The 15,737-nt window shown below is 43.8% G+C and overlaps 1 protein-coding gene across 1 annotated transcript in view; it reads left to right on the plus strand.

Annotated features, from left to right (window-relative positions):
- Mat1a (methionine adenosyltransferase 1A) overlaps positions 1-15,737 on the plus strand; it is a 17,782-nt gene continuing 2,045 nt past the window's right edge. The window contains exons 1-6 of the mRNA XM_036199744.1: positions 1-105; positions 4,625-4,702; positions 6,183-6,305; positions 9,276-9,388; positions 9,751-9,894; positions 15,072-15,290. Of these exons, the coding sequence (XP_036055637.1) occupies positions 12-105; positions 4,625-4,702; positions 6,183-6,305; positions 9,276-9,388; positions 9,751-9,894; positions 15,072-15,290 (771 nt within the window). The 5' untranslated portion in view covers positions 1-11. The remainder of the gene's footprint in view (positions 106-4,624; positions 4,703-6,182; positions 6,306-9,275; positions 9,389-9,750; positions 9,895-15,071; positions 15,291-15,737) is intronic.

Consider the following 15,737-nt stretch of genomic DNA (forward strand, 5'->3'; position numbering starts at 1 on the left):
GGGTGGACACAATGAATGGACCTGTGGATGGCCTGTGTGACCATTCTCTAAGTGAAGAAGGAGCCTTCATGTTTACATCAGAATCTGTAGGAGAGGGGCATCCAGGTAAGTAGGTTGTCCTGAGTTCGCAGGCAAGCCTGTCATCCCCAGCCTGTGCCCAGGGAGTCACTTTAACTAGATACCTTAGAAATAAGGTTCATCAGTTGCTGTAGACTCTCTCTGAAAGAGTGTGAGCTAGTTGTAAAGCTGTCACCCATCATGAAGCCTAGGTCCATGATGCTGCACTCACCATCTCAGCAGCAAGGGCTGGTTGCTATATACTATGCGTATTAGCAGAACTAAATGAAATAATATACTTTTGAGTAAAGCTTTCATCTGTTATCAGTGACCTATTAAACTCAATGGAAAATGGTCCTCAAGTGGAAGAAAATTTTACACATAAATCATTCACAGATTAGAAAGGAATAGCCCTGCATTCTGACTGGTGTTGAGACAGAGTTCCAGACTAGAAGGTTCTCAGAAATGCTTTCTGACACAACTACAAAAGTTTTAAAGATCAGTGATTCTCAACCTGTGGCTCATGTCAAATAACTGTTTCACAGGGGTCATCTTAGACCATTGGAAAACACAGATACTTACATTGCAACTCACAACAGTAGCAAAAGTACAGTTATGAAGTAGCAAAGAATTTTTTTCTTTGGATTTTTCAAGACAGGGTTTGTCTGTGTGACAGCCCTGGCTGTTCTGAAACTCACTTTGTAGACAAGGCTGGCTTCAAACTTGCAGAGATCCACCTGCCTTTGACTCCTGATTAAAGGCATGCACCACCATGCCTGGTTAAGAAAATAATTTTATAGTTGGGGGGCAGGGACTCACCACAACATGAGAAACTGTATTAAAGAGTTGTAGCATTAGAAAGGTTGAGAACCACTGTACTAGGAACATTCAAGCATTGCTTGGGCTCTTTAAATGGGGATGGATTATGTAGGGAAGCTAGAGACAATCCTCAGTAAAGGACCTTGAGTCAGAAGTTCTGATTATAGGACATAGGCTGTTACACTTTGGAGTACAAAAGCATCACCCTATAAGGCTTGATGAAGGCAAGGGCTGAGACTTAACTCCCACAGTGTCCAGCTGGATAGGTCTTGGTAGATCCTTAAGAATTCTAATTTGTAACAGCTCTAGGAGGTGCTGCTTCTGCTAGTGTGGGAACATCACTTTGAGAACCACTGCTCTAAGAGAACTCTGGTGTTGGGCACACTGATTTGAGGACTTAAGCACTTTTTCACATTTACTTTGTGCGTTTACAGTGTGTGTTGACTTATCACCAAGTCAAATTTTCCACCTTTCTTCTTTCTCCAAGAACTTTAACTTGAAACTTGGCTTTGGACTTTTCAATACACTACACCTGTGTGCCTTATCCCATGGCTCTCTACTGAAGGCAATCCTGGCTATCTTCTTCAGAAGCATTTTGTTATGTCTAGGAACATTTTGGATTGTTACATCCTAGGGCTTGGAGGCAAGGTGCTCCTGGAATCTGTTGGGTAGAGGCCAGACATGTAGCTAAACATCACACAATATTTGAGAGAATCTCCACCACCAAGAATTGTTTGGCACAAAATGTCAATAGTGTGGCTATTGAAAAACCTTGGATTGGATCATTTAGTGTGAGGCTTCATTCTATATAAATAGATGTTCTCATCATACTTCTTTATAGATCAATTTCCAGATCTATGTATGATTTTAGATACATCCCTGGTACCTAACACATACTGGGCAACTCTATAGTTTCTGAAAGTCATCTGTATGTTAGAAGAACCTACTATGCCCAGAGAATGTGAGTTCTTTGGCACCTCATTGTGCATAGCAGCACAGATGTGCTTAATAGACAGAGCACGAAAACTTCTGTCAGTCCATTGACTGTTTTGCCTCCTTAGAGGTGTCACTGTTGAATTTGTCCCATTTGCCATTCACTTTCCACTGTACAATAAATGTCCAAATAAGTTGGCTTCCTCTAGTGCTGGGTGACCTGTTTACCATCCATGTCTGAATTCTCCCACATCAGAAAGATAAAACATTTTTCTTATTAATCTTCCAAGAGAGCTACCATTGACTGACTTAAGCCTACTGATGGCAAAAACTTTGAAAGCCTGAGCAGACTTCTCAGAAAGAACCACTTCCAGGAAGGTAGTTCAGTAGTATAGAGCTTGCCTGGCATGTGCAAGGCCCTAGTTTTGGTGGCTTCACCCTCAACAAGAAAAAAAAAAAAAGATTTTAACTGTAATCCCAAAACTTGGAATCTGGAGAAAGAGGGTTAAGACATCAAGACTACCCTTGGCTATATAGTAAGTTCAAGGCAAACTTCGTGTGTGACTCCGTCTCAAAAATCCCAGATAGAAGTAGGAGGGAGGTGAAAGAGGCAGGAGGTCTCTCAGGGATAATTATCAATCAGCTATCTTGATGAATTTATTGGACTCTGACTTTTCCCTATATTTGTATTACCCTACATAGTGGTACCTGTGTGAGCTGGATGGGATGTCTGGATGTCTGTTTGTAGTTAACCTATGAATAGCTTCTAGGCATCCTGGCCTGTCAGCATTGGCCACCATGTAATTAATTTTAGGATGTCAGGAGGCCTTTACAGATAAGAGTGGCAGAAGGTATGGACTCACATGTACCTGGATTTAAAATTAGCATCTGCCACTGACAGGCGGATGGATAGAATAATTCACCCTGTATTTCATGGTTGTTTCTGAAGGAAAAAAATTAGAAAGTTTACCTTTAAAGGCAAATTAATCAATATCTTAGTATTTACTTCTGAGAGCTAAACTTCTTGACTCAGGGCCTGAATTCTCAAAAATAATCTGTTGGAGCAGGAAAGATGCTTATGGGTAAAAGCACTCACTGCTTTTGAAGAAGACAGGGATGTGGTTCCCAGCATTCACTCCAGCTTCAGGGAACCTAACATCCTCTTCTAGATGCCATGGGCATCTGTGTTCCCATGTGCACATTCTCCCACGCAGATTACACACAAGCATATACACAATTAAAAATAAATCTTTATGAAAACACTCTTAAAGAGCAGATTCTCGCAGGGCGGTGGTGGCGCATGCCTTTAATCCAGCACTTGGGAGGCAGAGGCAGGCGGATCTCTGTGAGTTTGAGGCCGGCCTGGTCTCCAAAGCGAGTTCCAGGAAAGGCACAAAGCTACACAGAGAAACCCTGTCTCGAAAAAACAAACAAACAAACAACAACAACAACAACAACAACAACAACAAAAGGGGGTTGGGGATTTAGCTCAGTGGTAGAGGGCTTGCCTAGCAAGTGCAAGGCCCTAGGTTCGGTCCTCAGCTCTGGCAAAAAGGAAAAAAAAAAAGTTTTTTTTTGTTTTTTGTTTTTTGTTTTTTTTTTAAAGATCAGATTCTCTGGGAATCTTGAACATTAAGTGGATGACAATATTCACTGAAGAGGAGTCTCTCTTAGCTCTCAATTTGTTAATAGACATACTTTAACGGGAAAGCAGGAGTGAATCATGCACCGTGTCACTTGGTCATCTACATGTTAGATCACGTGAGTCCTGTAGGACAAATGACAGAATAACGTCAGTTTCCAGCTCCTGCTGAATCTTTGTCAGTAACACCTTAGTCCAGCTCTCAGGACACCTGAATGCAGGAGGCTGAGTGACCAGAGGAGGGTCTGAAAGCTTATATTAATGTTCTGCTGAACAGCAGTGGTGCGTATGGTTTCCCTTGTGGTGTGGTGTTCTCACAGATGCTACCATCTGCCTGGGGTTGTGTTTTTCATCTGATTGATTGTATCTCTGGAGCCTTCAGTGTGGCATTTATCTGGTCTTACCACTCAATACCTAATCTTACTGATGCTATGAAGGATTTTAGACTATATCTATAACTTTTCTAGATGTTAGAAATAAGGAATAGGTTCAGGGAATGAAAGACTTTTTATCATTATGTGACTGTGAATTGCTTTGACTCTTAGAAGAGCTGGTTTTGAAATGTCTTCTCCTTTTAAGAAATTCTATGGTCTTATGTAATGTATGTAATCCAAAATGAGGTAGGAATTAGAAAATTATGAGTCCAAAATATTTTTCATTTCTGGGAGCTCATGAGGCCTGACATCTAGCCAAGGAGCTATGATATTGGGTGTTAATGGCAGCTAAGGGAGGGAAGGTCATTTTTCTTCTGTGGTTAGCCACTGGCTAGTCTGTCATGCTTCAGTAAATAATACCACGTTTGTGCTCATGCAGGCAACCCCAGTCAAACTAAGTGGGTCACCAGAACAAAATAGCAAAGTTGTAGAAGGGGATCCTAAGAAAAAGTTCAGAGGGAATGGAGGAGCATGAGATGGTAATGGGAATTGAGTATGATCCAAATATATTATCTACACATATGAAACTATCAGAGAATAAGTAAAAATTTCAAAATCTACAAGAACTATTCTGATAAAATATTTTTCATTTCTGATATTTAAGAAAATATCGTTTTTATCTTTGATAAGTAGATTTGATAGGCAGACTGATAGAAATGTCAAATTATTTTAGCATTTAACTTTGCCATGGTTAACAATGATGTATGTAATCTTACACTTAGAATTTCTTCTTATCCAGATAAGATCTGTGACCAGATTAGTGATGCAGTGCTGGATGCTCATCTCAAGCAAGACCCCAATGCCAAGGTGGCCTGTGGTAAGAGACAAGCACTCTTTTTGCTGGAGATCTGAGTATGTTGGACAGAAAAGTTTGTAGTGGACATAAGACCATAGATTCATACTCATCAGGTCCAAAGTCAATGTCCTTCTGTCTGTAGATTTCTTCTTTAAGTTACTTTCCTGTCTTGTATCAGAGAGGAAAAACATTTCTAACCATGAAACAGATTCAACTAGAATTTGACATTAGATGTCATCACCACCATAAGTAGCAGAGGGCTGAGTGGGAACATGGCTTCCCTAACACAGGTTTCATTAGGGGTGAGGGAGCCTTTCAAAGTTAGATGAATCTGCCAGAGGGAGTGAAGAGCTTGACATGCTCCAGTCTGTCTAGAAGCTCATTTTGATGACTCTATATTTCTGGAATCTCCTCTGATTTTCTCTCCTAGCTTGTGGTATGCCTCAGATGTTAAAATAATTTATGCATCTCATTTACCAGCAACCAAGAACTGCAGTTCCATCAACTGTCCATAACCAAACCGACAGCTTTCCAGAGGGTTATCATTGTTGAATAAAACACTGAGACCCTTTTCCACACCCTCCAATGTTTCCTGGAGGTCCATGTAGGCAAAATACTTCTACTATTGTGGGATAAATTCTCCAACATCCAATCATTACCTGATAGAAGAGCTTGGCACACAATACAGCCCTTGACTCTAGAGCCTTGAAGGCCCAGATCCAACTTCTGACCTTATTAATGGGACCACAGTGCTGGCTATACCAGGATCTTTGCAATTGCTTATGAGGCAGGAGTTCTCAGTATGGGGACCAAAGTCCACTGACAGGGTCTGTGCTGGTCTCTCCTCTGCACAGATCTTCCTTCCTTGTCTAGAGGTGTCTCAGGCCATGTCATGTATGTCATGTAGGTCCCCATGCTACTCTGAGGGTAGATCTCACACTGATAGCTTTGAAATAAATGATAGCACTTTCTGGAAATACCTATCCACACTAGCTTCTTAGTTAGGGCTCTTGCTCTAGTTCTTAAAGATTCCACGAGAGCCTCTGGCAGCAGATATTTATGAAATTCCAGTTTTTAAAGAAAAATTCCCTTTTGAGAAAGTCAATTTGTTTTAATCCTTGGATCAGGATCCTGCTCATTATAGCAGAGTTCCGGCATCGTGTATGTGTGTGTGTATGTGTGTGTGTGTGTATCGAATGCATTCATCATGCTCATTATTGAGACAGGTTAAGTAGGTTGTTCGAGATAACAGAAGCAGTAAATACTTGGCACGGAACTCAAATATAATTCTTTCTTCCCAGAGCTTCATCCTCAGACAGCATTTGAAGATGCTCAGTGGTTAATGCTGGAGTTGCTCTTTTTGTTGGCACAATTATTCTTTCTTAGAAAGTGCTCCTCATTGAAGCCCCAATGAGTCTTTTCATCTCTATCTTGAGAGGTCTAGACCCTTGAGCTTCTGTCTGCTGGCCCATGACTGCTACCTGCCCTTCTTTCTTTCCAGAGACAGTGTGCAAGACAGGTATGGTGCTGCTATGTGGGGAGATCACCTCAGTGGCCATGGTTGACTACCAGCGGGTGGTGAGAGACACTATCAAGTACATTGGCTATGACGACTCTGCCAAGGGTGAGCATGGGCTTGCTGCATCTGTGTACTTGTAGGTCCCTTCTGAGTGCTCCAGTTTCCCATAGGGAGTCAAATCTGATCCTTTAGTTTTAGAGAAATACAAATTCTGTCGAGAGGGTAAACAGCTCTTAACTCATCTGGTTCTGTGGAGGACGGCAGCTAGTGGGGCCAGCATGTATCCATCCACTATTGACAAGTTTCGTTTAAGTCCTGCCTTCCTGGTGTTGGCAGTTTTGAATGGAGCTCCTAATGAAGGGAGCTGCCCTCTAGTGACGACATGCTCCATGCCAAGCACAGGTGCTAGTGTCTATGTATGTCATCTGACGTCATCATTCCAGAACCCCTGGTGTGTTATTATGCAAATGAGGGTATCCCAGCTTAGAGTATAAATACAGTGAGATGCCACCAGAGCAGGTGGGTGCTTCTGTAGTTTCTACTGAGCCACACTGTAGATGCAGAGAATGAAGCCTCATTTTCAAGCACTGGGCATGATCATGGGTAAAGGAGACAGGGAAGCCCAGGTGATGTAGGAGCTGAGAACTAGGAAGAGGTCCAGGCCAGGCAAGGAAGTGAGGGGACGAGGAATTACCAGGTAATACAAGCAGAGCTGAGGGCTTTTCAGCAGATTCCACTGCTTAATGCCTGGGCAGGCCAGGAAACCACCCAGCCTGGGAGTACATCAGAAGACCCAGGGCATGAGCACCTGTTTGCAAAGATGTTTTGGTAGAGCTTCCAGTGCCCTTTATCCACACCAGCTTCCTGGATTGGGCTCTGACCTCGATTCTTAAAGCTTCTACTATAGCCTCTAGAAGTAGATACTCATATTATTCCAGTTTTAATGTTTCAGATTTATTTATTTAAAGAAAAATTCCCTTTGAGTTTCTGTTGGCCTTCTCTCAATTCCCAGAGGTCACTGTGAGAAATATGTTGACCTTGAAAAATCACAAGAAAGCCCACTTCTTGGAGGTTGGAGGTGTTTTAGAATGTCTGGCAAGAGAAAGAGTGCATGCAAGTTAATTTCCCCACTTAAGATGTAAGGGTTTCAGTCGGGTGGTGCTGGTGCACGCCTTTAATCCCAGGACTCGGGAGGTAGAGGCAGGCGGATCTCTGTGAGTTCGAGGCCAGCCTGGGCTACCAAGTGAGTCCCAGGAAAGGCGCAAAGCTACACAGAGAAACCCTGCCTCGAACAACAAAAAAACAAAACAAACAAACAAAAAAAAACCGTAAGGGCTTCATAGAAGAAACTTATAGTCCCAGAGAACAGCGTCTTGAGATCTTGAGATGTTACCGCATATAGCCTTCCCCCATTATACTCTAAGAGATCAGTTTATTTATACACATTTAGACCTTATTCAAGACCAAACTTTGCTTTAGATAGCAAAGAAAATTCCCATGTTCTTTAGAAAGGGCTAAGTGAAAGAGCTCCATTCTGGCTGAATTGTGTTTCATTAACACTAGGAAGATATATTATTTAGAGTCAATGATTAATGCCAGGCGGTGGTGGCGCACACCTTTAATCCAGCACTCGGGAGGCAGAGGCAGGTGGATCTCTGTGAGTTCGAGGCCAGCCTGGTATACAAAGCAAGTACCAGGAAAGGCACAAAGCTACACAGAGAAACCCTGTCTCGAAAAAAACAAAAAAAACAACAAACAAAAAAATGAGTCAATGGTTAGGCAGAATGGAAAAAGTCTTAATACACAGAAGAGAGCCTTTTGACATCTCTCTAAAGACTGTTCACTGATTTCTACATCAAAAACATCCACTGGGGGATGGTGAGGGTGAGGAGAATGAAGGGCAAAGATGACCATGTTTGGGGTAGAGGTACTGCTTGGCCTCAGATGACACACTGTGAGGTGTACTATGTGAATCTGTTTTTATCTTATGTAATAAGGGAATCGAATTGCAGGAGGAAAATGTCCAGGGATGCTAACTAGGAGCCAGTCAAGTTTGGGTGTGTGGGAGGGGCCAGAGGAGGAACACTCTATCCAGAGATACCTAGGGGACGTAGGAAAGTACTTAAGGCTAGTCCTAAGTTTGTTGTCTAAAGGAGTTCTGGCTCCATGACAGGGGTTGTTGTTAGTGAGGGTTCCCTGAGTTAGCATCCAGAATGCCAGAGGTGGACCCAGAAACTGTGCTGCAGCTTTGACGAGGGGTTCTGGGCCCCAGAGGTTTAACTTGATTATTTGTCATAGGACCCTAGATCTAGGAATCTTGCTAGGTGGTTCACACACGGTGCTTATTATTCAGGATATGTGTATATAGTAAATACACACACACACACACACACACACACACACACACAAACACACACACACACACATATATATATATATATGTGGGTAAGGCATATAGTTGGGATTCTAAATGACAACATTGGAAAGACCCTTGATTTTCAATCAGTGCAGGGATTGAAAATCCTTCCCTCTCTCTCCTTCCCCCACCCCTCAGTCCTCCATCCTTCTTCCTTCTCTTTCTTCCATCCCTATCTTCTTCTCCTTTCCTCTCAGACAGGGTTTAATGTAGTCCAGATTGGCCCCAAACTCCATATGCAACCAAGGATGGCCTCCTGCCTTCACTTTAAAAGCACCACCATGCCCTGCTTGTGGTTGATTTTCAAATGGGACTCTGGAGGGTTCCTCTGGGATATCTAGGGAAGCAGGCATTGTGTCCTGGGTGCTGTCTGGTTTGTGTTGTTGTTGTGGGTGGCCATAGTTCTGTATAGGATGCACTTTTTTTTTTAACCAAGGTATAATTGAATACAATAAAATATATCATGAAGAATCTTGTCTTTTGAAAGAGTTCTACATGACCATGGAAAAGAATATCAAAGGTCTTTCAACAACTTGGGCCTCAGCTCTGAACCAGAGGCTACCCCCAACACTAAATGCAATGTCAGTGATTGAGTAGTTTACCAAGAAACTTATAGTCCTGTCTTGACACATGTCCCCACTTGGCTTGCTTCTGCCCAGGCTTCGACTTCAAGACCTGCAATGTACTAGTGGCTCTGGAGCAACAGTCCCCAGATATTGCCCAATGTGTCCATCTAGATAGAAATGAAGAGGATGTCGGTGCAGGAGATCAGGTATGTCAACTATGTGAGGGGTGGACCAGTGTGGTTTGTTTAGACTGCGCTATGATCCATGAGAAGAAGCAAGCTGGGTTAATAACACTGTTGGGTGGTCTCATCACTATATAGATCCAGGAAAGATCACACCCGCAGTAAGTTGAGCACTGATTGCTACATGGCTGTGCTTGCTAATGACCGATGTAAGCTTGTCTCCTCCTTCCAGAGTGTTTGGTGTCAGCGGCAGTCTTCCCATTCTAAAATGCACAGTACAAAGTGTTCTGCAGGGGGTACCCCTCATAACTGTTGAAGCATCAAACAAAATATGAGACTTGTAGAATGTTACTGCTCTGAGCTCTAAGGCAGGTGTCCTACTCCAGGGTCTAATGTTCGGCTATGCCACAGATGAGACAGAAGAATGCATGCCCCTCACCATTATTCTCGCTCACAAACTCAATACCCGGATGGCAGATCTAAGGCGCTCTGGTGTCCTTCCCTGGCTGAGACCTGATTCTAAAACTCAGGTGAGTTGCATCCATCTCCTCCTGAAAACATCCCTACAGAAACCTCAAGTACACCAAATCATTTTGGTTCTGGACATCTTTGTTTTGTTTTAAATTCATTCCTTTACGATTTCACAACACACACACACACACACACACACACACACACACACACACACACACACACTATGCTTGATTATGTGCCCTGTTATCCTCCCTTCTCTCCCTCCAAACTTCCATTAAGCCCTTTGTTTTTTTCTACCAAGTCTTCCCTCCCACTGTTAGGTTTTTATTTGTGTGTATAACCCACTGCATTTAATTACAGTTGCTTGCATGAGCATGAGTAGGGGGTTTCTTCCTCAAATAAAGGTAACTTACCATTTATTGCCTATAGCTCCTCAGGAAGAGTGAGGTGTTATGTATGAGCCTGTCCTCTATCTATAATGAAATGTTGATAGGCTCAGCCTTGGGCAGATGTCGTGCAGATGGCTGCTGTGGATTCATGAGTACTATGCCATGTCAGAAGACAGCATTTTACAGCTCTCCTTCCCATCTTCTGGCTCTTCTCCCATTCTCTTCACCTCCTCATGTACCCTGTTCCCTGGACTTTCAAGAGGGTGATAGAGGCATTCCACTCACAGACAGGCAATCAGCAATCACTTACTCTCAGCATTTGGAACAGCTGTGTCTTTGTATTGCCATCACCTGTTGTAGATAGCATCTTCTAGAACCAAGGCTCATACATCAGCAGTTTAAGAATATAAATCTAAATATTTAGAAGGTATCATGTCTATTTAGTAAAGCAACAGTATTAGGTCCCTCCTAGGGCCTATGCTCTCCCCAGCCATGGGCTTTTGACCAGGTTTTCAGTACCAGGCATGAATTCCCTCCTGTGGAGGAAGCCTCAAATCTAATTAGAAAGTGGTCAATTATACCTTGATAATGCTATTTTTAAGATGAAAATATTCCATTTAGGTACTCCATTTTGAAAAGAATCACTATTTGAAAACTCTTTCAGGCTAAATGTACTTTCCATCCTTACCCTCATTAAATTTTTATTATAAAAATATTTTAAAAATCAGACAAATTTAAAATGTAATTTTTATTTTTATTTATTTATGTTTTTAGCATGTGTAGACTCTGATGATTCTTCAATTCCTACTGCAGACTGTCTTCACCAGTTTCAGGTCCTGTCTTTATGTGCACAGGTCTGGTCTCCCCACCTTGAGTAGACTGTCTCTCTGGAGCCCCTTTCCATGTCTTTACTTCTCATAAAAGGCTTTACCCTTGACGTGTCCAGTTCCAGCGCTGTGGGCCCTGACCTTCCTCCTCCTAGTCATGTTGAAATCTATTTTTATTTGAAGGACAATGATGATGCAAACATGAGCACACGTGGAGCTCCCCTATCACTTTTCAGTCCCCTGATGGCCTTTGGCCAGTGGCTGCCTGCCCGACTCCTGTTCCATGTTCCACAGTGTGTTGCCCCAAGGTCTTGGCACATTTTCTCTCACATTCTCTTCCTCTCTGCACACACTTGGCTCATCAAGCTTCCACCATGGTCCCTCCAAAACAGCAGCCCCATTTCTTACCCACTTTGCAAGCTCATGTGCTGAGAGCCTACCACATGCTGCTCACTGTCACCTTTCACTCAGCTGAGGACTGTACAACAGGTTCCCCAGTCCTGCTTGGTGCCATCTGTCTCCATGGTATTGGTATCCTGTGTTTCCTCAGATGAGCATCCCTCTCACTGCAGCCCAGCCTTTCCTGGAGTGGTCCCTGTTCCACCCAAGTCAGCAACAGTACTCTATGCCCCTAAAAGGTTCTCCCTGCTTAAGAACTGCAGTTAATTTTTCCTCTTTGCCATCTCTTTGGAATTTTTTAAAATAAGTTTCTACTTCCTGTGAGAGGAGGGTAGAATTCCCTTGCCATCCCAGCATTCAGACTTTTATAATATTTCCACCATAGCTTTCCTCTCCCTGCCCCCTACCTCCACTTTTCTGACATCATTCCACTTGGGTTAGCCTTGGATTATAGGGCTTGCACTTCATCCTTCATCTTATTTGGGTTCCTTTTCTGGGGACAGGGCAGAAGCCTGTATCCTTCCTTGTGAATAAGACTTCTGATCCCCACTAGACAATCTTCTCCTATTCTGCACTTGTGATTTGTATATAAGCTTTTATGACCCACTCTGGTAAATGTGTCTGTGTCTAGTTACTCCAACCACCCAGATGCATCCTTCTCAGTGAGGTGGGCAATGCACTGAGCAGAGGTCTCCCATTGTCTCCACCTAAGGCAAGTGAGTGTGCATATGGCCCCAAATAGAATGTTCTCTTGGGTCTTCCTGTATTATTCATATGACTCTGAAGGTGGACATGGGGTCACCAGCATCTCTCAGGTATTGTGGGAACTTATGGGAAAGGAGAGCTAACATGTAGACTGTGGTGGTACCGAAAGAAAGGGCTCAGAAATGTGGTGTTCTACAGACAAGACAAGCCTAGAGTGGGGTAGGAAGAAGGCAACAGGCCTCTCAAGTTTCCTTCCCTCTGGTAAGAGAAGAACAGAGGGAATTCTTTGAGACCAGCAGTAGTAGAAAAGGCCTCACTCATTTCTCCTGCATAAGAAAGAGGTTTCCAAGTTTCAGTAGTCCCAAGGAAGAGAGAATGGGGTCTAAAAGGACTCCCCTTCCTGAAAGGATACATTGAGTCCCCATAAGATGCCAGTATTTATGCCTATCACAGGGGGCCATGAGCCTACTCTAGTCAATGAGGATATGGGCCTGCTGGCGGCACTATGTGGGGCCTCTCAGCTGGCCACTAGAAAGCCCCACTGCCTCCTTGGTCTGCCTCCACACTGTGTCAGGACAGTAGCCAGCTCTTCTATGGTCACTTTGTAAAGGATTTCCATTGTCACCTGTGTTGACTGTGGCCAGGATGAGTCTTTCCACCTGAGCAAATTGCTGCTGCTGATATTGAGAATCAGGGTTGGCAGGCCAGTGGCTATTTTTGTACCAGTTCAGAGCTCTGTTTCCATAGTGTATTTTTCCCCATATCTGCTGACACGGCAAGATAAGAGCAGAGCTTGGGCCCTTTACTCTGCCACCCGTTCTCGGAGTTCTGCAGGGATACAGCATGGTATTTGCCTGGAAGGGATTGGAGACATCAGGGCTCAGTTGAAAACAGCCAGGTTGGAACATAGCCGCAAGACTGAGCCTCTTCCCAAAGCTACATGAGGTAATACTGATTCTAGAGTGTGCCTCCTCCTTGGGAATCCACCCCCACTCTAGCTCTCTCTTGTGGAGCCTTATATGTGAATAATTCCCTTGTGTGGACAGTGAAGGATTTAAGGATTAGTCCTCAATGATTATGCTCTTTCCCTTCTCACGAGGGTCAGATGACAGGTGGCCAGGGCTCTTTCTCTAACTTCCTATAGATCTCACTCTGTTGTCTTTTGGACCAGCAGGATACAGAGCAGAAGTCTGAGATATATATATATATATATATATATATATATATATATGTGTATATACATGTATATGTATATATATGTATATATACACACACACACATATATATATCATGTATATATATACACATATATATACGTATACATATATATATGTGTGTGTGTGTATATATATACACCATTGGCAATACTTGACCTTATCCAAAAGACTGAAAAGTGGTAGATATCTCTGGATGACTGTCTCAGGCACCTTGGGCAGGCAGAGTCTTTACTGAAGCACAGCTCCAGCAAAGCAATGCTTGTTTCAGGATCCTAACTGGGCTCTAGGATGGAAAACTGTTCTGTGCCTACCAGTCAGTCAGCCAGACCCCTACTTAGGTATTTGGCATAGGCACACTTCTGCAAGCATCCCATGCCCCTAAGCTCTGTAGATGCTGCTCTGATGGGTATACATTGTCTCAGGCAGCATGGACCTTGTAGCCCAGCATATGGTTCATGGCCTTACATAGCAACTTTCTGCTAGACAGAGCCTTGGCTATAAATCTCTGAGTCACACCTCAGCAGTCTTGTGTGTCATCTTGATCAAGGTGTTTACACTCTGGAACCTAATCTCTGTTGTCTATAGAACAGGGCAACAATGCTTACCAATCCTTGGCATGGCTTCTAGCATGGAAAACTTATTCACTCATTGCTGCTTTCTCGACCATCTTCGTCTGCCACCCCCCCACAATCCTTCCACTCTGCAAACCCAATGGGTCCTACCTGCTTTTCTTTGTCACCTAAGATATCAGGTGTCTATGCCCAGTGATGTGTCATTAGAACTCTGGGTCTCTAGAGAGCATTTTGTCTATGCCACAGCAGGAGTGACAAAGTTTGGTTCAGCCTGAGCAAGGTTTGGCACTTGGACATTTCACAAACTGGCTGTGTGATGTCAGACAATTTCTTGTAGTTTTTCTCATGTATAAGGTGGGGGTCTTAGATGTGATGTTGTGTATCTTAATTGGTAATATACAGGATGGGCACAGAACTGGACATGGTGGAGGTGAGTTTGAGGGGTTTCCATGACTTGCCCTGCCAGTACCTGGTGAGCAGAATCCTGACCCCCACCCAAATGGACACCACTGTACCTTCTTTTGGCAAAGCACCAAGACGATGGGGATTCAGAGCTTGCTGCCCTTCTAGCTTAACTGTCCTAACTATCATCCTGTCCCTACAGCTGGCAAAGTTTGCTGGTCCCAGTGCACTTCCAGGATCCTTCACTGAGGGTAGAGGGCCATTTGCCAGGCTCCTCTGTCTCAGAGGCTCAATATATGCCAACAAATATAGCCTTAGTTAAAGATCTTTCTTGGTGTTTCACATTCTAGGACCAAGGTACCCTTATCTCTGCCCATGACAAGTGGCCTGTGAATTCCTATGTTCACTCATAGAAGTGGTAGAATTCCATGGGAAGTGGAGAGGGTTTTGGGTAGAGAGGGTCACTGGTACTAGCAGTCTCTGGGATAGGAGAAGGTCCTGGTCATCAGTTGAAAGACAGTGCCGTGTGTGTGCCTTATGCTGTCATCGGTAGTCCTGAGCAAATGTAAGCATATGTCATATTAACTCTCCAAAGAGCCTTTAAAGACAAGGGGACTCACTTGGCCCCTCAGGGGCTCAACCTGCCCCCTGGGGATTTGTGGCTGGCAACCATGCAGCCTTAGCTCATGCCTGGGCCTCATAGTATCTCCCTTGATGGACAGGTAACAGTTCAGTACACACAGGATAATGGTGCAGTCATCCCTGTGCGCATCCACACCATCGTCATTTCTGTGCAACACAATGAAGACATAACCCTGGAGGCCATGCGAGAGGCCCTGAAGGAGCAGGTGATCAAAGCTGTGGTGCCAGCCAAGTACCTGGATGAAAACACCATCTACCACCTGCAGCCAAGTGGGCGGTTTGTCATTGGAGGTCCCCAGGTGAGCATTTGTCTCTGGGGAAGGCCCTCTTGCTGGATCTTGATGACTAAACTGCTTGTGTCTCAGAAGACACTGATGACAAGAGGTAGTTCTGAGTGGCTTAGCAGCATCTGCCCATGAACTAAATGCACTCAGTGAACTTTGGCCTGCAGTGAAGACACTCTGTATATCTGTTAATATGTAAAAAGGGGAACACGTCCATAGGAATCTTGACTTGGTGCTGTCAAGCCCTACCACCCAGGCATTCCAAACGCTATCATGCCTGCCCACAGCCACCACCACCTCTCCTTACTTGGTCAGGCACTCACCCATCTCTGTAGTGCTTGCTTATGGCTGATGTTCCCAGGCAGTACTTGTTGAATATTTGCTATGGGTTCTCTAGCTGTTATAGAGAGGACAACAGAACTGGAGTTTTATAAAAGCAGATATAGCTGTTGCCCCTTTCTC

This window comes from Onychomys torridus, chromosome 9, assembly GCF_903995425.1.
Source record: "Onychomys torridus chromosome 9, mOncTor1.1, whole genome shotgun sequence".
NCBI lineage: Eukaryota > Metazoa > Chordata > Mammalia > Rodentia > Cricetidae > Onychomys > Onychomys torridus.